This window comes from Lissotriton helveticus, chromosome 10 (genome assembly GCF_964261635.1).
Source record: "Lissotriton helveticus chromosome 10, aLisHel1.1, whole genome shotgun sequence".
NCBI lineage: Eukaryota > Metazoa > Chordata > Amphibia > Caudata > Salamandridae > Lissotriton > Lissotriton helveticus.
The window spans coordinates 1106253892-1106279307 of NC_136071.1; the positions used below are offsets into that span (position 1 = coordinate 1106253892).

A 25416-nucleotide genomic window follows, 5' to 3' on the forward strand; every position below is an offset into this window, starting at 1 on the left:
CAAAGTATTCTTCAATGGCTTTGTGTATCTCAGAGTAAGAAGAGGTCGTCGTTGAGGGCTTGACTAGGGAATCGCCACTGTCACTTGTACCCATCTGGTCTGGGCACACTAAGGAGAAGTTTAACTTGGGAATAGTCAGAATATGTTCTCGGAAGTGTCGCAATTGATTGGTACCAGCAGGATATACCAGGGGAAATAAGCCAATAGTATATCCTGGCCCAAGAGTTATGTTGGCCGGCATAGTGCGTGTATTCAGTGTAAGGGTTCGCTTGTGCCATATGCCAAGAAGCAGTAATTGTTCGCCAAGATCTTGAAGCGCTCGGTGAGCATGCAGTTAAGTGCCAGGATATTTAGCGGTGCTATCTAAGGCGGGGTTAAGGAGCAAATTGAAATCGCCCACTACCAGATTCCAGCTTAATAAGCAGGTCATGTAAGGAATGAAAGCATTCTGGAGAGTCAGTATTCGGGGCGTAGACACATACCAGGGCGACGCTGTGACACATTAATGATCCTGTGACAATTGTGTATCTACCCTCGCTACCCCCAATTGTGGAGTGAAGACTGAAAGGCACCATTTGATGGATGATAATTGCTGTGCCACGGGAATAATTGCTGAAGTTGGAAAAATATCTGTGTGTACCCCAGCTTGAGGCAAAATGTGTGGGGTCAGATTTGGACATGTGTGTCTCCTATAAAAAAACAATGTCAATTTTGTGACGTATCAGATAGTGAATAACATGCCTCCTCGTGCAGTTGTCATTAAGTCCTCTGACATTCCAAGACAGCAGAGACAAACCAGAGGGACCACTAACATTACCTAGCTGGGCCATTAAACAGTCTTGACAGCTATGGCCAGAATAGTCAATCGTTGACAAATGTGAAGTTGGACAGTGAGCACAACAGTAAATAACTCAAAATGTCTGTGCGAGGAAAGTTCTCCCAGCCCCACCCACCCTCACCACAAAAAAGGCGAGGGGTAAACCCCTGCATACACCAAAACATGATATACCAAGCATCTTTAAGCAGTAATGAAAAAACCCTGGTTCGGTATATCCGTATCACTAGAAACGGACCAAAAGGTATACATCATGAGGGGTGGCAACGCCACGCCAGTCGACCAGACATCTGAAACTTTTCGTATTGACAAGAGTTATAATCCCCATCTATCTAAGTTAACTGAGGAACAATGAACAGTATGATAAAGTCAGCCAGAGCCTGCATTAGAGAAAAGGTCCATGCTTGCGTTGGAGCCGCTGCACGGGGCAAAGAATCTGGCCCCATCAGCAAGCGACTGGTTGTTGTTTTGCTTGTGTGCTTGGCAGAATTCTTGCACCTCTGTGGGGGTGTTGAAAATGCGGGCCTTGCAGTCTTGCAGGGTAGAGCATGCCATACCTCAGACCCAAGTTCCTTAGGGTAGCCTTATTCCCATTTTATTTTCGACAGCCTCTTGCACCATGAGTGTGAAATCCGGATATAACGCTAGCTTAGAGCCCTGCCATGTGGTGTCTCCATGTTCTCTGGTGAGGCGTAGCACAGTGTCACTGTCCCGAAAGTTCATGATACGTGTGATTATAGGTCTTGGAGGGCAGCTGGACTGGGCTGGGGTCCCAGGGTGCGGTGAGCATGCTCCACCACAAACCCAGGGGTAAAGGATTCTCTCCCGAACATGTCCGCAAGCAAGGTCTCGACAAAGAGGACAAGGCGGCCAGTGGCGGTGGTCTCCGGCACCCCTAAAATGCAGATGCTGTTCCGTCTGCTGTGCGCCTTGAGGTCCTTGTTCTTAATCACCACGTCCTTGAGGATGCGTTCCACCCGCTCTTATCTTTTGAGGGACTGTGCAGTGCCATCCTCAATGTCGGAAATGCGCACCTCAGCCACGTCCAGGCGCCGATCATGAACTTAAATTTTAGCCCCCATGCTCACTAGACAATTGTCTAGGGTGTCAAATCACCAACCCAATGCCCTAAAACCAGCTCTCATCTCCTACAGTAGTGACGTGGATTGATCTGCGCCCTGTCCACCCTCTGCCATGCTGGAGCTACCCTCTGGAGTTTTCTCAATGAGCTTTTTAAATGGGAGAGTCTTTTGCGGAGAGTCTTTTGCTTAGGGTCTTCGCGGCCCATGCTGCTGTGCGGTATCACGCTAGGGGCGGTGGCAAAAGAAAAAACAAAAATGATCCCCGTTCTGACTGCAAGCAGAAGATCAGCCAGGACCTTCAAACAGTGGTCAAGAGAGAGAAACAAAGGCAGGGCCCAGAGCACAGATAGGTCAGGAAAACTGTTCTCCGGAGCAGCCTGATATGGGTAGCGGTGGGTTCCTTGAAGGGGGGCGCACGCTGACTGGCACACTGGGCTGTCAGGTTTTAATGCCAGCACTGTGGAATGATGAGATCCTTATGGGAGACTGCAGAGGACCTGAGGTAGGCGTCTTCGGGGGTGCAGGCAACTGCGTGGAGGCCCAGGCGCGGGGATCAGATGTCCGCCATGGAATGGTGTGGTATGTAGCGGCAGCGGCGATCGTGGGACTTGTGTCACAGCAAATAACTAAAGCTTTGGGCCAGGCGTCTGTAGGTCGCGCACTTGGTGGGTAGGGCGGCGGATCAGTGCGCGGGGGGCAACCGGGCGCAGGGAGCGTTGGTTCCACTCTCGCCTCTCCCCCTGTTCCACATCTGCAAGCGACCGGGTGGTCGCCTACCAGACCCGCACGTGTGCCCTGTCCCCACGGGGCCTCAGGGAGAAGGCAGGAACGGGCGGGATGGACCGGGCGCAGCCAAGCGCGTCCGCGTCCTGGTGGAGTTTAAGATTAGGTGGGAAGGGGGGGGGGGAAGAGAGCACAAAAGTGGACCCGCTTGTAGGTCAGGCCCCAGTCTCCGGCCGCATTCAACCCTCAGCTGCGTTACATGGAGAGGGGATCCGGTCACGGCAAACACTCGCTCCGCCCCAGACCTCTCCGGGTGCCGGGAAGCCAATTTCGGAGGCACTGATCCGCGATCAGCCAGGACGTTAATTTCCTAGCATACTTACACAGAGACCTCCAGGCTCAAGTGAGGCTAGGGATGGGTGGAGAGGTTTCGGAGACCATTGACATTGGCAGGGGCGTCAGACAAGGATGCGTGCTGGCAACCCTGCTTTTTTTCATATATATCAATGGGCTGAATACCTCTCTGAAAATGGCTACTAAAGATGTCCCATATGTTAATAAAGTGCCCATCCCGGTACTTCTCTACGCAGACGATGCGGTTCTCATAGGCCATACCCCAAATTCTTTGCGTCTTCTTGTCCAAAATTGTAATAATTATATGAAAGAGCTAGACCTTCGAGTAAATCTTAAAAAATCCTTTCTTATGAGTAGTGGCCCTGGTAAGCGCGAATTAGGAACGATCACAATAGATGGTCAAAAACTGACCTCGGTGAAATCATTTGTTTACTTAGGGTTGGCCTTTGCTGCGAACAGCTCCTGGAGTGAGCACTTCGCTCACGCCAGGAGCAAGTTCTCAAAGGCCACCAACTCAATCTTAAGCTTACCCCGCCCTAAGACCACGGGTGCTCTTTTAGCAGTACAGCAAATATATAAACTACAATGCGCCCCGGTGGCAACATATGGTGGAGAGATTTGGGGAACTGTTAATTGCTCAGTAATCCAGCAAGGAGAGAATAGGTTCTGCAGGAAATTGCTGAATACCCCAATCTCAACCCCTCAATACATATGTCACAAGGAGCTCAATATTAATTTTATAACTGATTTTATTCGAGCACGGCCAGCACTTATGTGGGTATCAGTGTGGAAAAATGAAGCGGCACTTCTGAAACAACAGATTATTAAGGATTGTCTACAGTGTGACAAAGGCATAGAAATCCCATGGCTAAGCGGTGTCCTTGTAAGTTTGCGTAGTATAAACAAAGAAAGTCTTTTCCTGGATCCCATATCAGCCGAATTAGTCCCTAAAAAAGAACTTCGGCACGCTCTGTATTCACTATACAACAACGAGCGGCTGGTGGTGGAGTCCAGGAAAACTCTTATGCAAAACTATATGGCCATAGAACAGTATTGTTACCCGCTTGGCATGTACTTGACTTTACCAATGAGCCGCTGGGAAAGGAGCATCTTGTTACGTCTAAGAGCAGGCACAATCCGATTTGTACTCTGTTTCCCAATGGGCTATAGTAAAAATTGTAATCAAATTTTGTGCCCTTGTGACAATAGGAGCGAGCAAACCACTATGCATTTTATATTTTTCTGTAAATACCATCTTAAATATTCTTAACAGTTGCTTTACCCATATTTTAATAAGCTAAGACCAATTACCCTGGAGGCAGCATATCGCCGTATGCTAGACTTAGACAATGTTGAATTGATTTTCCGCACTGGCACTTTTCTTAAAACTGCAATAAGGGCGCGTAGGTCTATGATGGCCTCTTGATATTTATGTAATTTGTAAACCGTTTTAATCAATTAGTTGTATATATCAATATGATGATCGTTCTTGCACTAGCCACTTAGGATATATGTATATGAAAATATTACCTTTTCTTTTTAAATTATTATGATGTATTTATATTCATGCACTAGCTATTTTGGATATACGTACATGGAATTTTTCTTTTTTATCTTTTCAATCATTGTGATGTATTTATATTCTGTGCTTTTATGGCTATGATTGTATCCGAATAAAGTTGAACTGAACTGAACTGATTATTTTGTGAATTTTTCATGCAAACTTGCAAAACGTTTAAAAAAAAAAAAATCTTTTTATTAGTTTCAAAACAAAGAAGTAAATAGACATATCAGGTGCCATACATCCAGACGTAATAATAGGCGAACAGGCGTAGATACAGGATAGATACTAAGCAATGAAGAAATGGTTGAGATGCCTACGCTAATGTACGAGAAACAGGATGTGCCACAATACAATTCACATTAAGCGCAAGCCCTCAGTCTGCCCACCCATAAAATCAGGATAGTAAAAGAAGCATGAGCACCAGATATTAAAATACCAACAAAGTCAGGATGTTCCAACAACTATACTTATAAGGAAGTGAAGAGACTGCGAAGAAAAAGAAACCATAAAAACAAAAATGAGGACAAAACAATAAACCCATCCCCCCACCCTGCACCCCTGCATATGGCTGTCGCCTAACCCCCACAAACAGTGTGCCTGTCGCCCCAACTAACTATGTACTAAAAGTAGAAAAATGGAGTAGGGCATCTTCATACATGCCCCCGTTCTCCCCTCCCCCCGCCAGAACCAAGAATCCCCGGATTAAGGCCTCGAAATCTATTAAGCTGCAAATACATAGTGTAACAGGGGAAACTTCAAACACCGCCAACCTCCCGAAAGCCTAATGATTGCAAATCCCGTGCCCAGCAATACCCGATGTCAAACTCAATCACACAGTCTCATCCTTGCCCCTTCCAATCAGACATGTGAGCCCCTTCCAGACGAACTGCCGCTTCCGCAGGATAGTCAATGCACAAAAAAGCTGTAGCAAAGTACAAACCGAGACGTAGCAGAGAGATGAAAAGGCTGAGAGCTCCGCCAGGCCTAAAGACTCCCCACACCGTCATGGACTCCCAAGATCGTTTAGTCCGCCATCTTAGTGGTGCCGATGTATAGGGTAGTGACGCAGTTTCAAACCAACAACAGTTCCCATCAAAAGTCTCCGGAAAGGGAGCATCAAATAGTCCTTCCATAGTCGGCAACGATCGTAGGCCTGACAATCCATTTGCAGCATCAAGCTTGCTCGCATCACCGAAAACACTGGTCCGAGGCTCCAACGCCTCCCATAGTTCGGGGTCTGCTTTCTCCATCGAAATGGCCATTTTGGGTATCTCAAGTAGTTCCGTTTCTCGCAGTGGACCAGGGTCCGGTCCCATCCGTCCAATTCCAGACAAACACGCGGTCAATTTGTAAATGTGGGCTTCAACGCAAACATGAAGTGACCCTATGGCTGCCAACACAGTTCGTAGTGACGGGTCACTCTCGATCCGCTCCACAACTCCTCGCTTGGTTTCGGTCATATTCGCGTCCCCAGAGAGCCCGGTCTCCCCGGGGGGAACAGGTGGGTGTGGAACGGACAACTTCAGAGGGGAACTGATCGTTGGGGACAATAACAATCCGAACTCAGCCACGGCAGGCGGAGATCCCAACCCCGCGAACACCGGCGGTGCCCTAACCGGGCCGCCGGGCCAGGGACCCCCGTCTACCGCTCCAATTGTACATCATCACCCCTCCGATGTTCACCCATTCAGCCAACCATCGTCAGCTTTGATCCAAGAAAACATTTTTCCACCTCGGTAGACCGGACCCTATCACACAATCGCAGCCGATGTTGTTCAACTGAAACCCGGCTGGGCCAGTACTTGAGACGCCGGCTTCCAAGCTGGTCTAGGCCGCAAACTGCCACACGACGTATCTTAGTCTACCAAACTGGTAGAAATCTCGGGATTGCACCATTAAGCTCCAGTCTGGTTCATACACACGGAGGCAGGGCGCAAAATCAGGATAAATAACAGGATATTCTGGCAGGAGTCGGAGGTCGGAGGAGCCGGGAGCTCACGCAGCCATCTTGTTTGGTAGCGTAGCTCCTCCTTCCTGCAAAACAGTTTTAACGGGATTAGCGGTCAAAATATTCAATCCTGACTAATCATTTCAAACTTAACTATACCCCATTATTTTACACATACTCCGTAGATATGACAAAAACCTAACCAAAATAAGATTTCCTGCTCATTAAAGACCTGTGGGCAGTTGTTTTGGTATACTATGATAAACATTTCTTTACATACTCCAACATCATTTCACGGACTGTGGAGGACACCTTCTCCCTGGAGTTGTCATTCCAAATCAATTCTGGGTTTTCGTGCGTCCCTTCGAAAATGTGGACAGCGGCTTCAGGATTATCTCTCATGGCATCCATAAACAGACCTGGTAGGAACTTCATCAGCGTCAGCCTGACCTTTTGAGAAAAAAATGGAGATATTATGCAGGGTCACAGATGAGAGAGAGATGAAAGTGCTGAATTACATTATATAATGTCTAGATACCTGCCAAAAATGTCAAACTTTTAACTGAGCGCAACCCCCTTTCCCCATGAGAAAAAGGATTTAGTAAGAAATCTTTAATTTCAAAGCAATATTAGACATTTCGTACAAGTTACAATAGTGAAGTGCAAGTAAATCAAATGTCTAAGCAAAAACGCCTTAAAAGGCCTTTGAAGGCTATGTGGATATCCTGCAAAAGATCAATACATTAATGAGAATTGTTACCTTGTATTGCCTTACATATAATATTTAAGCATTACAATGACAAACAAGTTACTTGCTTTTAGTAACACTTTTTCTGGTGCTTACTCTTTCGAATTCCTGATTCATCATCATTAGGATATTACCAGGCACCAGACTGGATCCAGAAGATTTTTCAGCATAGCTCTTGCTAACCAGTAGGTGGTGTTGTGCCACTCAGTGTCGACTCTTCTGCCTTGGAAGTGATAACCGGAGCCGCATATACATGCCTCATACGTAAGCTGATTTCAGTTTCTTTGTAGTAACCGTCTGCCCTCTTGGAGCACAAAAACAAATTGTGTGAGTGTGCAGGTCTCTAACATAGGACCTTTTCAGATGAAAAATAGACCATTCGAAAGAACTGGAAGGCGGGAGGGTGGATATGAATCTGCATTTAGGTAAGAACATCCATCAGTGTTTTACTTTAGGTAAGCAACTTGTCCCTCTGGTGGATACTCTGAACTGCAGATTCCTCACCTTTAGAATACACACAAAAGCAGTACCGCCTGGTGGTGGTTCTGAAGATTGGCTCAGGCCAAAAAGTCCTGTAGAATGGAACGGCTAAAATGCCCTTCAAATCGGATCTGGCTGCCAAGGGCTGAAAGTCTGCATTGATGCCTCCGCTGAAGCCTGACAAATATCCAGGAGAGGCACGACACGCATCAGTGCTGCAAAAGCAGGCTTATCAATGGTGAAATGGGCCCTCAACTCTTCTGGAAGCTGTTTCTGGCCCATCGCGTATCAGCTCTTAACGCAAAGGACTATCACCCAGGACAAAGTCAGTTTCTGTACTGCTTTGTCTTTCCTTTCCCCAGAGAACCCCACAAAGAGCTGATCTCATACCTGATAATTTTTGGTACAATCTATGATAAAAGTTGAGTCTCCTGTGTTCAAATGATGGAACTTCTCCTCTTTCCAGGGGTGAGGTGGGGCAAATAACATCAGAAGAGTGATGGACTGCCAGAGGTAGAAGGAAGTCACAACATTTTGTAGGAATGTGGCTCTAGTCCTTAGCACCAGTTTTTACAGAAAATTGGTGGTGTAGGAGGGAGATACTGACAGAGTTTGACACTAATTCACATGATGAGCTGAGGTTATTGCGATGTGAAAGAAACTTCATGTTCAGGAGACGAATGGGTACAGCTGTGCAACAGCACAAAAGGGGAACACATAAGGAAAGTAAGGACCAAATTAACGTGACACTACAGAAGGTGTAGACGGAAGCAATAGAACAGTTACACATCCAACAGTTTAGCTTCCAACTTGACCGTGCTGCGGGTGCCACCTCACGCGACAATCCTGCCCCATCCTAAACAGATTTTGTAGGACGACACCTGGCACCAGGATGATATCCACCACTTCAGAAGTAGATCAAAAGTAGTCAACTGCTGCTGCTCAATCTCTACACATGGAGGTGTAGACTGCAGAGGCCAGGGTGCAAGATCCTGCTCTGCTGCTGCGACAGAAGATAATCCCGGATACATCAGCCTGACCAGAGCACAGATACCCATGCCCAGAACTTCCAGGTACCACACTCACCTGACCCAAACTGGAGCCATTAGCATGACTTGGGCCAGATAATTCTTGATCTTCAGAATGTGGGAAAGGGGAGGCAGTGGTGGATAGGCATACAGGAGTCCAAAGCTCCACTCTATGCAGACTGCCTTTCAGAGAGAGACAGTATTCTTAGGAACTCCAGTGCACAAGACTGCTGATACTGCACGTTATCGGCAGGAGTGAAGACATTGAGCCAAGGCTCTCACGACTGCTGGAAGATACACTATGCCACCTCTGAGTGTACCTTCGATTTGTGATTCGCTAGACGTCACAGGCTGAGTCTGTCCTCCCCAGTATTTAAAGATCCCAAATGGTGGTGTCCAATCAAGGAAATGTCCAGACGATTCAGCCAGGTGCAGGGCCTTCTCCTCCAGAGACCAGAGTCCTCTGATCTCCACCTTTACTACGTGACCGCCTCTACACAGCAGTGACGCATCTGTCACCATTGTCAGCTCTGTGTGGGGTAGGGAGAAGGATCTGCTATTGGTCCAATTGTGGTTGACCTACCACAGCAGGTCTTTCACAGTCTCCTATAAAACCCACATGAAACCAAACACGTTCCCCTGGTGCTGGCCCAACAAAGGCTTCAGGTTCCACTACTAGGATGCAGGAGGCCAGCAGGCCAAGAAGCCTCAGCCATCCTCAATGAGACCCAGAATTGAGGCTGAAACATCAGTTTCATAGCCTCAATGTATTCGACTCATTGTGGTGAAGATAAAGTGGAATTAAGTTCTGAAACTGCACTGTATGCAGGATTGCTCCAATGAAAGGGAGAGCCTCTACGAAGCACTCCGGTGTGACTTTGGACCATGAATAGTGAACCCCAACAACATCAGGAGATTTACTAGCGTCTGGAGGTGGTCTGACTGACTGTGGCAAGCCCACCTACAACAGACAATTGTTGAGGTAGGGAAAACTTGAATCCCCACACTCTGAAGGAATGCTGTGACCTCTGCCATCACTTTTGTTAAAACCCGAGGGGCACTGGTAAGGCCATGGTGTAGCACAGCAAAGTAGAAATTCTCTTGGCCCACCTTGAACTGCAAGTAGCACCTGTAGGACTGCAGAATGGTTAAATGAAAATAGGCATCCTGTAGGTCCAAAGCCACTATCCAGTCGCTTGGATCCAGGGCAGACAGAACCTGGGTCAGCATGAGCATCTTGATTTGTCCTTTCACAAGAAGTTGTTCAGAGGGTGGCGATCTAAAATAGGATGGAGGCCTGCATCCTATGGCACAAGGACATAGCAGGAGTAACAGCCAGTCCCTACTTCCTGGGCCTGGGCCCTCTCTACGGCTCCTTTAGCTAAAAAAACAAACCTGCACATTTTGACGGACAGGTGCTCTTCTCAATGCGGCGTGTTGAAAAGGAATGGCAGGGCATTGCCTCGCTGGATGATCTGGAGGACCTACCTGTTGGATCTCATATTTTGCCACCTATAGAGGAAATATCTGATCCTGTCCAGATGGCTGGGAAACTGTGAAATGTGTCACCTTTGATGGACTAGACGCTGCTAGATCCTTGTTCTCGACCAATAGGAGTGGGATGCCTGTTGAGGGGGGTGGTGGGCTATGGTGGTACACCAACCTTATGGAGTTGCCCCCAAAGGGGTTAAACTGTTTAGGATACTCTCGCAGACGTAGAAAGGCCTAGGGAATACCCTGTGACTTGCCAGTCTTTAAAACATTCCATAGATAAATCAGCCTTCTCGCCAAAGAGGGGAAATCTATTGAATGGCATGCTTATCCAAGAGGATTGAACGTCCCCAGAGAAGCCTGCAGATCTTATCCAAACGTGGCACCAGAAAATTACGCTAGTGCTAACTGCTCTGTCCAAGCAGTTGGTAGTGTTCAGTCTAGAGCGGATGATGTACTTTGTTGCGCTTCGACCATCCTGAATGATTTTAGCCAAATTGGCTCAAAAAATGCCTTGTGATTTATAACAAGATCTTGACAATCATGTCCCATAAAGCATGGGTATATCTCCCCAGAAAACAACTGACATTGACTGACCGGAGGGCTAGACGGGCTTGGGAAAACACCTGTTTCCTGAACGCCTCAATTGGTTTTGACTCGGTCAGGGACAGTTTTAGAGAAAGAATTGGGGTTCAAACTACTGATGGAAGTCTGAACCACCAAACCTTCTGATGTAGGGTGCTGCATCAAGGAGCCAGGGTGACCTAGCACCGGCCGGTGGCTTCTGGCAAGCTATCTGGTCACAGGTGAGCAAGGTATTATTCAGGGCTTCCTTAAATCGAAGTGAGAGCTCTGAAGATGTTTGTCCCTGTTGCACAAGTTACTACTTCTGTAACGATATATCTGTAAGAGACATTAGTTAGTATTAGATTCCTTACCTTAGAATATCCCCAGGCGTCAGACTGGATCCGGAAACTTTTGCGTAGCAGTACCCTTGCGCGTCGGTAGGCGTCGTCTGCGGCTCCGCGTCCGTCGTCGGCGTCGTGGGCGCCGGGATGACGTCGTCGGAGTACTTAGACGCCGCCTCCGCGTGCTGACGTCAGTTCTTAGACACAGCTTTTCCGCGCCAGAAACGCAGAGCCATGTTAAAAACAAACACTGGTGCCATCGAAACTAGGGCCCTGAAAGGGGTTAACCCTAACCCTAGATATCGGTTCGCAGAACGGGGAGGATGGGTGGGTCGGTAAGGAATCTAATACTAACGAATGTCTCTTACAGATATATCGTTACACAAGTAGTAACTTGTGCATCTGAAAGAGACACGTTAGTATTAGATTCCTTACCTTAGAATAGATACCCCAGCAATACCAACCCCGGTGGTGGGTCTGCGAACCAATACTTACACCAGAAAGTCCTGGAGGACAGAACGGCCAAAGAAGCCATCCCTCCGGACTTGGCTGTCGAGGCACTAGTGTCTTGCAAACGTGTGCAGCGAGGCCCACGTAGCTGCCTGAAAGATGTCTTGTAAGGGCACTCCCCGGCCCAGGGCAGTGGTAGTCGCCATGGCTCGGGTGGAGTGAGCCCGTAAGCCAACAGGGGGCTCCTTCCTAGCCAAGGAGTAGCATGCCTGGATACACAAGATGATCCACCGGGAGATGGTATTCTTGTGCACCGCTCTCCCCTTCTTAGCGCCCACGTAACCAACAAAGAGTTGGTCATCCACCCGGAACTGGCGTGTGTGATCCAAATAAAATGAGAGCGCACGTTTTGGGTCCAGACGGTGGAGCCGCTCTTCCTCTTTAGAGGGATGCGGTGGCGGGAAGAAGGTTGGCAAGGTGATAGACTGCCCGATGTGGAAGGCCGTGACAACCTTGGGCAGGAAAGATGGCTTAGTATGCAACACCACTTTGTCCGGATGGACAGAAAGGAAAGGTGGAGTACAAGAAAGAGCCTGGATCTCACTCACTCTCCTGGCAGAGGTTATGGCAACCAGGAATGCTGTCTTCAGAGTAAGAAGGCGGAGAGGACAGTTGTGAAGTGGCTCAAAAGGAGCGCACATCAGAAACGTAAGAACCAGGTTCAAGTCCCACTGAGACATCACAAACAGAACAGGAGGGAATGTGTGTGTGATGCCTTTTAGAAATCTATTTACAATAGGGGACTTGAACAAAGAAGGTTGATCAGGCAGCCTCAGAAAGGCTGAAAGGGCAGAAAGGTGGCCCTTGATAGTGCCCAGAGCAGAGCCCTGCTGGGCAAGAGAAAGAAGGAAGAGAAGAACCTCAGAGAGAGAGAGGCAGCAAGAGGATCCACAGCCTTTGCTGTGCACCATGCCACAAATCTGTTCCACCTGCAGGCCTATACCGACTTTGTGGAGGGACGCCTGGCTGCCAGAATGACGTTACAGACTTCAGGAGGCATGTCAAATGGCCTCAACTGTCGCCGCTCAATCTCCAAGCATGGAGGTGGAGACTGGACAGGTTCGGGTGGAGGACCGTCCCCTGCTGCTGCGACAGGAGGTCCTCCTGAAGAGGCAGACGAACCGGGGGATCGACTGACAGACTGAGTAGCTCTGGATACCAGTACCTTCTTGCCCAGTCCGGAGCCACAAGGATGACTTGGGCCCGGTCGCGATTGATCTTCTTCAGCACTCTGGGCAGAAGTGGTATAGGCGGAAAGGCGTACAGTAGACCGCAACTCCACTCGCGCCGAAAAGCGTCTCCGAGCGAGTGCCGCCTTGGAAATTCCAACGCGCAGAACTGTGACATTGCGCGTTCTCTTCGGTGGCGAATAGATCTAACCAAGGCTCTCCCCATTGCTGAAAGAGGCTTTGCGCCACGTTCGAGTTCAGACGCCATTCGTGATCCATCATGCACCGACGGCTGAGCTCGTCCGCCCTGGCGTTCAGAGAACCTGCCAGGTGTTGAGCCACCAGGGTCACGCCCTGGCGTTCCAGCCATTGCCAGAGGCGCAGAGCCTCCTGACAAAGGGTCCACGACCCCACCCCGCCCTGTTTGTTGCAGTACCACATGGCAGTGGTGTTGTCCGTGAACACCTGCACTACACTCCCCCGGACAGAGGGGAGGAATGCTTTCAGTGCTAGACCAATCGCCCGTAACTCCAACAGGTTGATGTGGAGCCGGGCTTCTGCCGGAGACCAGAGGCCTCTGATCTCCGCCTCTCCCATGTGGCCTCCCCAGCCCTGGAGGGACGCATCCGTCACAACCACGTGCTCCGGTTGGAGAAGGGAGAGGGATCTGCCGCTGACCCAATCGCGGTCCGTGAGCCACCACTGCAACTGCCTTGCAGTGCCCTCCGAGATCAAGACATGGTCGGACAAGTTGCCCTGATGCTGGGCCCACTGAAACTTGAGGTCCCACTGCAGAGCCCGCATCCGCCACCTGGCGTGATGCACCAGTAGGATGCAAGAGGCCATCAGCCCCAGAAGCCGCAACGTCAACCTGACCGAGACCCGGGAGAACGGCTGAAAGATGGGAATCAGAGCCTGAACATCCCGGACCCGCTGTTCGGGTGGATAAACCCGAAACCGCGCCAAGTCGAGAACCGCTCCGATGAAAAGGAGCTTCTGGAGGTGGCTGACGACTGTCTGGGGCGAGCCCGCCTTCAACAACCAGTCGTCGAGGTAGGGGAAGACTGAAACCCCTAACCTGCGCAGATGAGCTGCGACCACCGCCATCACCTTTGTGAACACCCGTGGGGCGCTGGTAAGGCTGAAGAGGAGCACGGTATACTGAAAGTGCTCGTGGCCAACCGTGAACCGCAGGTAGCACCGGTGGGCCGGCAGGACGGGGATGTGGAAATAAGCGTCCTGCAAGTCCAACGCTACCATCCAGTCTCCTGGGTCCAGGGCAGCTAGGACCTGAGCCAGTGTCAGCATCTTGAACTTCTCCTTCCGTAGGAAGCCGTTGACGTTCCTTAGGTCCAAGATAGGGCGTAGGCCCCCTTTGCCCTTCTTGGGTACCAGAAAGTAGTGGGAGTAGCAACCACACCCTACTTCTGGCCCAGGAACGCGCTCGATGGCCCCCTTGGCCAAGAGGGCCGTAACTTCCTCCTGCAGAAGTCGCAAATGATCCTCCGATACACGGTGGTTCTGCGGTGGCATGGCTGGAGGAGTCGCCTCGAAGGGGAGGGAGTAGCCCCTTCGGACGATCTGCAGCACCCACCTGTCCGAAGTGACGGTGCGCCAGTGGAGGTGGTGATGGCGAACCCTGCCTCCCACAGGCGTCACATGGGCCTGAAAACTCGGAAGGTTTTGAGGCAGGTGCTGCGGAGGGAGGTGTGGACTGGCCTCGCCGTTGACCCCGACCGCCACCACGGCGGTTTCCACGGCGGTTTCCACGGCCGCCACCGCGCTGCTGGGTATTCTGCGGTGCGTGGCTGGCAGCACGTGTGGGGGCGCCCGGGGCTGGGCGGTGGCGTCTGGCCACGTTCCTATCTACGGGCGAACCCGTAGCGGGCTTGGACCAAGTGCCCAGAAGAACGTCGGTCAAGGCCTCATTAAAGGGCAGCAGAGGCTCGGTTGAGCTTGACTGTGGTTTAAGGACCTCAGTGAGGAGATTAGTCCTCAAGGCCGCGACGGGGAGCTCAAGGCCCAAGGCCTTGGCAGCCCTCATCAACACCACACTGTAGGTTGCCCCCTCCTCCGAAGCCACGGTAGGGGGGGAGACAAAGCCAGTGTCTGGAGAGGTGTCCAGGCCACTGGCCTCCCCAAGGTCTCCTGCCCAGTCCTCATGAGACTGACACTCTCGGGTCAGAGGGTCCTCAGACCCCTCCCAATCCCCTTCATCACCCATCTCCTGAAACTCAGGGTTCTCAACTAATGGGGCCTGCTCATAGAAGTGAAACTCTCCAAACGACGTCTGGAGCGGCGCCCATCGGGGCCGTCCCGACGTCGGAACAGGAATGAAGGGGGCATCGGGGACGGCGCCGCCCGAGGACGGCGCCGGAGGCGACACCTGATGGTCCGACGCCGGGGAGGTCGTAAGGTCCACCGGCGACGATCCAGATCCCGAAGAAGGTCTAGCGGCGTCCCGCGGCGCCGGGCCCGAAGGCGCCAGCGGCGCCAAGGCCGCTGTACCCTGCGGCGCCGGGCCCGAAGGCACCGGTGGCGTTGGGATAGCCGGAACCTGCGGCGCCGGGCCCAAAGGCGTCGGCGGCGTCGCGGCCGAAGCACCCGACGGCGTCGGGGCCGAAGCCCCTGACCCGCTAGAGGCCCCAGACGGGTCCGCTGGGCCCGAAGGCGCCGCGGAGCCCGTCGGAGGAGAGAGTTTCCTCATGGCCATGAGGAAGCGCTCGATCTCCTCTGGCGTCGCGTTGAGCCCAGGGACCGGAGGGTGTGGAGCTCAAGGCGGCGCCCGCGACTCCAACGGAGCCGCGTGGGTGGTGTCACCCGAACCCCCAGCCGCATCGCGCGAGCGTCGGGGGGAGTCCGCAGAGCGATGACGCCTCTTGAACTTCTTGTGCTTCTTACCTGACGACGACTTCGACCCGGAGGAGTGCGGCCTACTCTCGGAGCTGTGGTGGCTCCGAGCCCGCTACCTGTCCCTCGACCTCCCGTGGGACCAAGACCTCTCGCGGCGCGGGACCGACTGCCGGAGTTCGAGTCGCCTGCGGGACCGCTCCCGCCTGGCTTTCGAAGAGAGGGCCCGGCAGTCGGAGCAGGCCTTGTCGTCGTGATCGACGCCTAGACAAGTTAAACACAGGTGGTGAGGATCCCTGACCGACATCGTGCGGTCGCAATCCTCGCAGTGCTTAAAGCCGGGCATCCCTACGGCACCAATCGGAGTCGAAGGACTTCGAGAAATGTTCAAAAAAACGATCAAAAAGTTAGTCAAAAATTGACTAGGGTTACTGCTTTTTCCAGATCTGCGCTTGCTGGCGCGGAAAAAAGAAGAACTGACGTCAGCACGCGGAGGCGGCGTCTAAGTACTCCGACGACGTCATCACGGCGCCCACGACGGACGCGGAGCCGCAGACGACGCCTACCGACGCGCAAGGGTACTGCTACGCAAAAGTTTCCGGATCCAGTCTGACGCCTGGGGATATTCTAAGGTAAGGAATCTAATACTAACATGTCTCTTTCAGATACAAAACATCCATTAGTACATTAGCTTTGACTTCGATAGTTGCCAGTTGTAAATCCAATACCTCCGCCCCATGTCTCATCACCAAGGCAAAGGAGGCACTCTTTTCTAGTGGGGGTCTGGAGGGGAACACAACCCAGTTTCCAGTGTCCAAGACACTGGCCGCCTGTAAGTCAATATTGACATTGTCATCATAAAAGTGTTGGGGAAAACATTGTCCCTCACTTCAAATGTCATCTCCATAGGTTGGTTGGCGCTGATCAGAGTTTAAACTTGTTGGAGCGGATGGTGAAGGCATGGTTATGAGTTGGACTGAATTGGGACTGGGTGTGTCAGTATGTGACCTTGGTCGTGTCCAAGATGAATTTGGCTCTGAATTGGATACGTGATGGTGATCTTTCTCGGGTGGCGGGGGTGCTGAAATCTATGTCAAAGGGACCAACATGGATACTGCTTCTGGATTGTAAGCTGGCTCCATCGTTGGTGTGGAAACCAAGGCGGGTTCAAGGGTCACAGATGGCGCCAAGGGCAAACACGCCAGCAGCAACCCAACTGGAGGCCTCTGTGGATTGTTGGGGCCTGAAGGTGCACAAGAGGGAGCCAGAAGAGTGCGAAAAATCACAAAATGGCCTCTCTAAAGGCCTCAATCTATTGCAATGTTGTCAATGGGCCACTGAGGAAACATTAACAAAGTTTGGGAAAATATCGGGCTACTTAATAAACAAGTCCAAGACAGAAACCATGACTTGGAATGAGAACTATCAAAGCCCTTATAATAAAGAAAAAAAATCAGATATTTGGGCAGCGACCTGGTCAAAGATCTAGATAAGGTAGCACAAGTCAATCTCCAGAGGATACAGGGGGAAGTCAAGAGATTATTGAATATATGGAAAAGCCTACCCCTGACGATCTTGGGGAAATCGAACCTTCTAAAAATGTCAATCTTGCCTAAGTTTACATTTATTTTTGGTGCAATTCCGTTAGAATTCAATAGGGAGCACATAAAGAAAATCCAGGGAGAGTTATCAAGTTTTATATGGTCTTCCAAAAAACCCAGAATTGCTTGGACTAAAATAAGGAGAAGGAAAAACCAGGGAGGGCTAGCTACCCCGGACATTCTGGAATATTGTAGAGCATTTCAATTTAAAAATATAAGAGTTATGTTAGGTCCACATGAAGACTACCCTTTATATTTACAGAAGTTAACCAAGAATACTAGCCACTTCCTTTTTAAATTCGGCCACCCGAAATTTTTCAAAAAAATTAAATTGAAGACGCTGAGGGCAGCCACTAAATCTTGGTACTGTATTAGATCGACAGTGAATATCCCACTCTATAGTGATAAAGCCCCAATATGGAACTCACCTACTACACCGGAATGTCTTAAAGACTCCCTTTCAACTCCCCTAAAAACAGCAGGAATAAAAACATGGGGACAACTGCTATATCAGAATAAACTCTTGGAGTGGGAGATTCTGAATCAAACCACGAATTCCTCTCTCGCCAAATTTAAGTATTACCAACTCTTGAGCTGGACAAAGTCGGTGAAGGAAAACAAGACTGGCAATATTCTACTGGAAACAAAAATGTTGGAAAAACCCTTCAAGAAGGAAATATCATTCTGGTATTGGGCGCTCATAGTTGCTGGGGAGGAGGAATTTCGGATACCGGAGAGAATTTGGGGGAAAGAGCTGCCAATGCTGGATACGAAATACCTATGGCAAGTATCAATGAGCAAATGCTGGTCAATAGTAATATCTGCAGCATTAAAAAGAAACCATTTATATATCACCCACAGAGCTTATTGGACGCTGGAAAAATTATCTAAATTCAGCGGAGCTACTGTGAAGTCCTGTCCAAAATGTGGTTTAATGAAGGCCAATGACCAGCATATGTTCTGGCAGTGCCCCCATCTCGACGGTTTCTGGAAGGAAGTGGGTAAGACTATCGAAGAGGTACTGGGAATGCAGCTAACTGTGAGTATTGATTTAATATTATTTGGGGTTTCTGGCTCTCCTTCAGTGGTCAAATTAACTAAACATGAAGAAAATCTAGTGTTTATCTTGATTCTCTTGGCTAGGAGAGAGATCTGTTTAAAGTGGATTACGCCAACCCCACCTACTAAGGGTGAGTGGCTCACGTCAATTTTAAAAATTTATAGCTTAGACAAAAAGAAGAAACCATTTTCAAAAAAATATAAATTTTGGGAGCTATGGGAGAATTACCATTCTGGTGGCTAAGGATTTTCTGGAAATAGGATGGCTGCGTGTGTTTTTTTTTTCCTTTTTTTTTTTTTCTTTCTCCTAAGTCCTATGATTAATGCAAGCAACAATCTAACTGGTTTGAAGGCCAAATAGAGAAGCCAGAATGGCTAGCTCAATCAACCCGGAGAGTAACCTTCAAAATAAGTAAATGGAAGTAAGGGGCCCCAAATTTCCCAAACACAAAAATTCCGGGATCCACCAAGAAGGTGGGAAGGCAAGAGAATAAAGGGAAAGTGGGACCCTGATATCTCCTTACTTAAAAGTTGCAAAATGAGGACTATAAATAAAAAAATAAAAATGTTGTCAATGGACTAGGAAAATTGTACTGTATCAGGATCAGATGTGGGATCGGATCCTTGGCGAAGAACTGGGTGCAAGACCGAAGGCACCCTGAAGTCCTTTTGACTTTTCAGGCTGGGAGTGGCAGGACTGGGATGAATCCTGCTTATCATTCTTGTGCTTCCGCTTTGACTCACTGTAAGACTTGGACAGCAACAAGACCTTGAAAGCGGGTTCAAGCCCACACCCTCAAATGTATACAGGAGTGGGACTTCAAAGTCTTCTTTCGATATTTGGAAATATACAGTTAGCTTTGCATTCCTGGATCGCTTTTGGGTTCATAAGGGCACATTCCTTGCAGGAGATGGAGTTGTGCATCAAACCCAAATACCAGAGGCACACCTTGTGGGGATCGGTCACAGACATTTGTTTCCGAGTCTCTGCAAGGCTTAAAGTCTGTAGTTTTGGAGGGGACATAGGTCTTTTGCACACTGGAAAAAGAATGGAAGGGTTCGGAACAAGCTCCAAATCTGCATACAAAAGCATGCATAGAAAGGAACTGACATCAACAAGCATGAGTGGCACTTATATGCAGCTCCTTCACCACTTCCAGGGCGGAATAAAGTAAACACAGAGCCGCACTGCGCCCCTCACTGGCATGCGGGAGCAATGCTGTTTAACTTTTCCGGATCTAGTCTGGTGCCTGGAGATATTTTAAAGGTGAGCAATCTGCAGTTAGAAGAACCCATCAGAATGTGTGATTCATGACTTTATGCTTTACTTCACTATGTATAGTTTTCCTTAACCATCCAGTTTGAGAGAATACTCAAGTAATTCAGTACAGGATTTGTGCTGGACAAGAACCTAAGTTACATATAGTTAATATAAAATGATCTTGATTCTCATTTAATATCAACATAAGCTATTTAAATAAAGAAAAAACTGATAGATTTTGGGTAACTCCTGGCAATGACGACAGGGCATTGAAATATTCTTGAATAAGCGGTGTTTAAAAAATATAGTACTTTCAATAAATATCACTCCAATAATATTGTATGCACATAACTGAGATACTGAGAAATGCAGAATGAATATGCTACTTACCAGTATGCATCTGTTCTTGGCATGTAGGGCTGCTGACATTTATATCTATAGCATAGATCGCCGCCTAGTGTTGGGTCCGGATGGTTGCACATTGTTGACCTGGAAGAGTCTTCGAAGTATCACGAGATAGGTGGCTCCTCCCCTGGACTACAGTGCGCATGGGCATCGACTCCATCCCCAGATTGTTTTTAGCCATTGTGGCAAAGATGGAGTGTAATAGTGTAAGCAATGGCCATGCTTAAGAGTAAATGCAAAAAAGTCTGCAGCCGCTACAGGCGCCGGGGAGGAGGGCGGGCGATATGAATGTCAGCAGCCCTACATGCCAAGAACAGATGCATACTGGTAAGTAGCATATTCAGTTCGAGGCATGTGGGCTGCTGAATTCATATCCATAGCATAGAATACATAGCAGTCCCTCCATTAACGGTGGCCGCCTGTGCCAGCTGCAGAAGTCTGAAAAAGTGTTTTAAGAACAGCCTGTCCTACAGCTGCCTGCTGTTTGGAGTGCACATCTACGCAGTAATGTTTAGTAAATGTGTGTGGTGTAGACCATGTGGCTGCTCTGCAAATATCTTCCAAAGGAAGATTACCCAGGAATGCCATGGAGGCCCCCAACTTGCGGGTGGAGTGGGCTCTGGGGGGGACCGTTAAAGTGCGCTTAGCCTAGTGATAGCAAATCTGAATACACTTAACGATCCACCTGGCTATCCCTGCTTTGGAAATGGGGTTGCCCTTGTGCTGTGGCGAAAAGGCAACAAAGAGTTGTTGTGTCTTCCTAAAATCCTTCGTCCTATCGATGTAATACATCAAGGCTCGCTTGACATCCAGAGTGTGGAGCATTCTTTCTGCTACTGTCTCAAGATTCTGAAAGAATGCAGGCAGTTCGATGGTCTGATTGACATGAAACTGCGAAACCACCTTAGGAAGAAATTTAGGGTTAGTGCGCAGTACCACCCTGTTGGAATGAATTTGAATAAATGGCTCTTGTACAGTGAGCGCCTGTAGCTCACTAACACGTCGTAGAGACGTAATGGCAATGAGAAAAGCCACTTTCCATGTTAAGAACTGAATCTCACATGAATGTAGAGGCTCAAAAGGTGGGCCCATCAACCTGGTGAGGACCACATTGAGGTTCCACACAGGAGCTGGCAGGGTTCTGGGAGGGATGACCCGCTTCAGCCCCTCTAGGAAGGCTTTAATGGCAGGCACCCTGAAAACAGAGAGGTGCTGCCTGTTCTGGAGATAAGCCGCTATGGCGGATAAGTGTATACGAATGGAAGCATACGCCAGATTGCATTTGTAAAGATGTAACAAATAGCAGATGATATTAGGAATGGATGCATCTAGCGGGTTGATGTTGTGTTCTGTACAGTAAATGACAAACCGCTTCCATTTCGCTGCATAGCAAGCTCTGGTAGTGGGCTTTCTTGCCTCCCGGATGATGTCCATGCATTCAGGAGGCAAATCAAGGTAGCCAAACTCTAAGACCTCAGGAGCCAGATCGCCAGATTGAGCTGTTGCGGATCTGGATGCTGAATGTCGCCATGGTTCTGCGTCAAGAGCCTGGGTGTGAGGTGCAGCCTTTGATGCGGTACCACGGAGAGTTCTAGAAACGTGGTGTACCATGGTTGGCGAGCCCACGTTGGAGCAACCAGGATGAGTGTCATCGAGTGCTGCTTTAGTTTTCTTGCCACCAGCGGTATGAGAGGTGCTGGGGGAAAAGCGTACGCAAATCTGCCTGACCAGTTCATCCATATCGCATTGCCCTGCGACTGTGGGAGAGGGAACCTGGCGGCAAAGTTTTGGCATTTTGCGTTTTCCCTTGTGGCAAACAGGTCTATCTCTGGATGACCCCACTGCTGGAAGTACGGGCGGAGTACTGATGGATGTAACTCCCACTCATGCATCTGGTGGCTGTACCTGCTGAGCAGATCCGCCATCTGATTGTCCTTGCCCGGGAGGTGTTCCGCCATGAGGAAGATGTTTCTCTGAATGGCCCACTTCCACATGCTTTGAGCCAGATGAGACAACTGTGGAGAGTGGGTACGTCCCTGCTTCTGGATGTAGTACATGGCCGTCATGTTGTCCGTCCGGATCAACACGACCTTGTTGCACAGATGTACTTTGAAGGACTTGAGTGCCATGAAGATTGCCATCAGTTCTAGGTAGTTGATGTGCATCTTTCTTTGCTGCGTCGTCCATAGTCCCTGCACCGTGTAGTGGAGCACATGAGCTCCCCATCCCTGGAGAGACGCGTCCGTTGTCAGGATAATCTGTGGCACAGGCTCTTGGAACGGTCGGCCCTTGCAAAGGTTGTGTGGATTCCACCAATGCAGAGAGTTGCATGCCCGACCGGTCACCAACACTAGGTCGTTCAGGTGTCCTTGAGCCTGAGTCCACTGATGTGCCAAGCATTCTTGGAGCGGACGCATATGCAACCTTGCGTGCGGGACTATGAAGATGCAGGAGGCCATCATGCCTATCAACTGCATGAACACTCTCGCTGGAAGGGAGTGTCGCGGTCTGAACTTTAGGATTAGCGCCTGGATGTTGTCGATCCTCGCTGAATTTGGCTGAGCCATGGCTGCCAGAGTATCTATCGTCGCGCCCAGATACTGCCGTACATGGGCTGGCTGAAGGTGCGACTTCGGATAGTTCAGTGAGAAGCCCAGACCGTGAAGAAGGTGAATGGTGTGGGACATATCTGCAGCGCACTGCTGGGCTGACTTTGCCTGAACCAGCCAGTCGTCCAGATAAGGATAGACATGGATGTTTTGTCTCCTGAGGTGCGCCGCCACCGTCGCCAGACATTTGGTGAACACTCTGGGGGCTGTGGTCACCCCGAAAGGAAGGACCTTGAATTGGTAATGCCGATTCTGAATGGTGAACCTGAGGTATTTCCTGTGGGATGGATGGAGTGGGATGTGAAAGTAAGCATCCTTGAGATCCAAGGTTGCGAGGAAGTCTCCCTGATTGAGCAACGGAAGAACCTGCTGCAGTGTTAGCATGTGGAAGTGTTCTGAGAGAATGTACTGGTTTAGGGGCCTTAGGTCTAGAATAGGCCTGAGGGACCCGTCCTTCTTTGGGATTAAGAAGTACAGGGAATACACCCCTGTGCCTTCCTCCTCCGCTGGCACGAGCTCTATTGCGCCTTTTTGCAGCATGACAAGAACCTCCTGCTGCAATAAGTGCAAATGCTCTGTGGACATAGGACGGTGTTTTGGTGGTATGTTGGGTGGAGTGGATGTTAGCTCCAAACAATAGCCAAACTGGATAAGTTTCCTGACCCACCTGTCTGTGGTGATGGATTTCCAGACTGGCAGGAACTGCTGGAGTCTCCCCCCCGACAGGTGTTGGATGGTCGGGGGGCAGTGACAGGGAGTCACTGTTTGTTGGTGGCGGAGGAACGGGAGTTGTTGTTGCCCCTGCCTCTGCCCTTGGTGCTGTTGCCGCGGTATCCTCCTCTACTCTGCTTGGTGTAAGAGGATTGCGCCCCACCTTTGTTGAATTGTGTTTGCTGTGATATTTGGCCTCTGGAAACACCTCTATTGCCTGAGCGACGAAAAGTGCTCCCCCGAAACTGCTGGGACTGGAGAGCCCCCATGGACTTGGCAGTCTCGGTATCCTTCTTTATTTTTTCCAGGGTGGTATCCACCTCAGGACCAAATAATCTGTCAGCGTTTACCGGCTGGTTAAGGATGGTAGTTTGTATTTCCGGCTTAAACCCGGAGATCCTAAGCCATGCTTGACGTCTCAGCATCACACTGGTATTAATTGCCCTGGCCGCAGTGTCCGCAACATCTAGTGCACATTTGATGGAAGCGTTTGAGATCAGCTTCCCTTCCTGGATAAGCATCTCCCCAGCCTCTTTATATTGATCTGGTAGATGCTGCAACAGGGTCTCTAGTGTGTTGTAGTGTGCCCTGTCGTATCTAGCCAAGAGTGCCTGCGTGTCAGAGATACGCCAGATATTGGCCGCCTGAGCTGCTACCCTCTTTCCTGATGCCTCCAGCACTTTAGATTCTTTGTCTGGGGGAGAAGCTTTACCGGTGGTCTGCGAATTTGCCCTCTTGCGGGCATTAGAAACTACCAAAGAGTCCAATGGCAACTGGCCCTTGATGTAGGTAGGATCGCCAGGTGCCGGTCTGTATTTTTTCTCAATTCTAGGGTTTACTACCCTTGACCGTGTGGGTTCCTTAAAAATGTCTGCAGCATGCTTAAGGACCCCCTTCAGCATTGGAAGAGTCTTTACAGTTTTTTTCAGCAGTGGAGAAAGTGTCAAAGAGGAAGTCCACCTCCACAGGGTCAGCATGCATTTCAACGTCGTGGTTCTTAGCTGCCCTCTCAATCAAGGCATTAAATGCCGCAGAATCCTCAGTGGGAGAGGTCTTGATGTTATACACCTGAGGGTCAAGGACGGCGTGCTGATCCCCTTGGTCACCTGCCTCTACCCATGAGTCCTGTTGTTCATCAGGCTCTGTGTTGGCAGGAAAATTGTATTCCTCATCCTGCTCCCCGGCATCCTCACCATCAGAGTAAGTGGGTGAGGGCGTTGCACGTCTTGGAGTCTGAGGAACTATCGGTTCGACCAAGACCGGTGATTCTGGGGCAGGCCTTTTGCGCTTTAGAGGAATTTTGTATGACTCCGAAGGCTGAGTTGCCGTGATCCTTCTTTTGTAAAGCGTAAGCTTCCCGGTGTCGGCATCGATGAAATGCTCAGACTGCTCCTCTAGTAAGGGTGGTCGATGCTTCAAGCCCCCAGCCGGGTGAGTTGGCTTCGACACCAGAGTCCTTGGGCACCGACCGCGGTGCGAAGGCCTTCGGCGCCATCTTTGGCGGCAGCGTGAAGAGGATCGGCGTCGAAGCCTTTGACGTCGGGACAGCTTGCATTGGGGTGGAAGGTGTCTTCGGTTCCGACGCTGAAGCCTTGTCCCTAATTCGCTTGAGGGAGTCCGAGACCTGCTTCGTAAAGGAAGCGGACGGTTTCGTCGACCCGACAGTCGACTTCGGTCCACCCACAGGTGAAGACCCGAACGTCGATGACTTTGGCTTTTCTGATCGAGGCGTAGGAGCATCCTTCCTAGGAGCGCTACGACCACTGTCCGTGGCCGCAGACGTCGACGTCTTCGGATCGGCGGCCTTGACTACTGGCGTTGGGGTCCCATTTTTCGGCTCGACGCCCTTGCCGGACTCCGGCTCGACGGTCTTTTTTTACTTCGGCTCGACGGCCTTGTTTGACTCCGAGTCGACGCCCTTTTTGGTTTTCGGCTCGACGCCCTTGACCACTTTCCGCACCTTGACCGGGTCGATAGCCTTCTTCGGCTTCGAGAGCCCCGACACCTCGGAAGACGATGGCGTCGATGGGGGAGCAGACGTCTTCGGTTTCGATGGCGCCTCGACCATTTTTGTTTTTGT

The 25416-nt window shown here is 50.0% G+C and overlaps 1 protein-coding gene across 2 annotated transcripts in view; it reads right to left on the reverse strand.

Annotated features, from left to right (window-relative positions):
* The window catches only part of DNAJC13 (DnaJ heat shock protein family (Hsp40) member C13), a 1517524-nt gene that overhangs the window by 191169 nt on the left and 1300939 nt on the right, over positions 1–25416 (reverse strand). For both annotated transcript variants that reach the window (XM_078663869.1, XM_078663868.1), the window contains one exon: positions 6787–6956. In XM_078663869.1, the coding sequence (XP_078519995.1) occupies positions 6787–6956 (170 nt within the window). The remainder of the gene's footprint in view (positions 1–6786; positions 6957–25416) is intronic.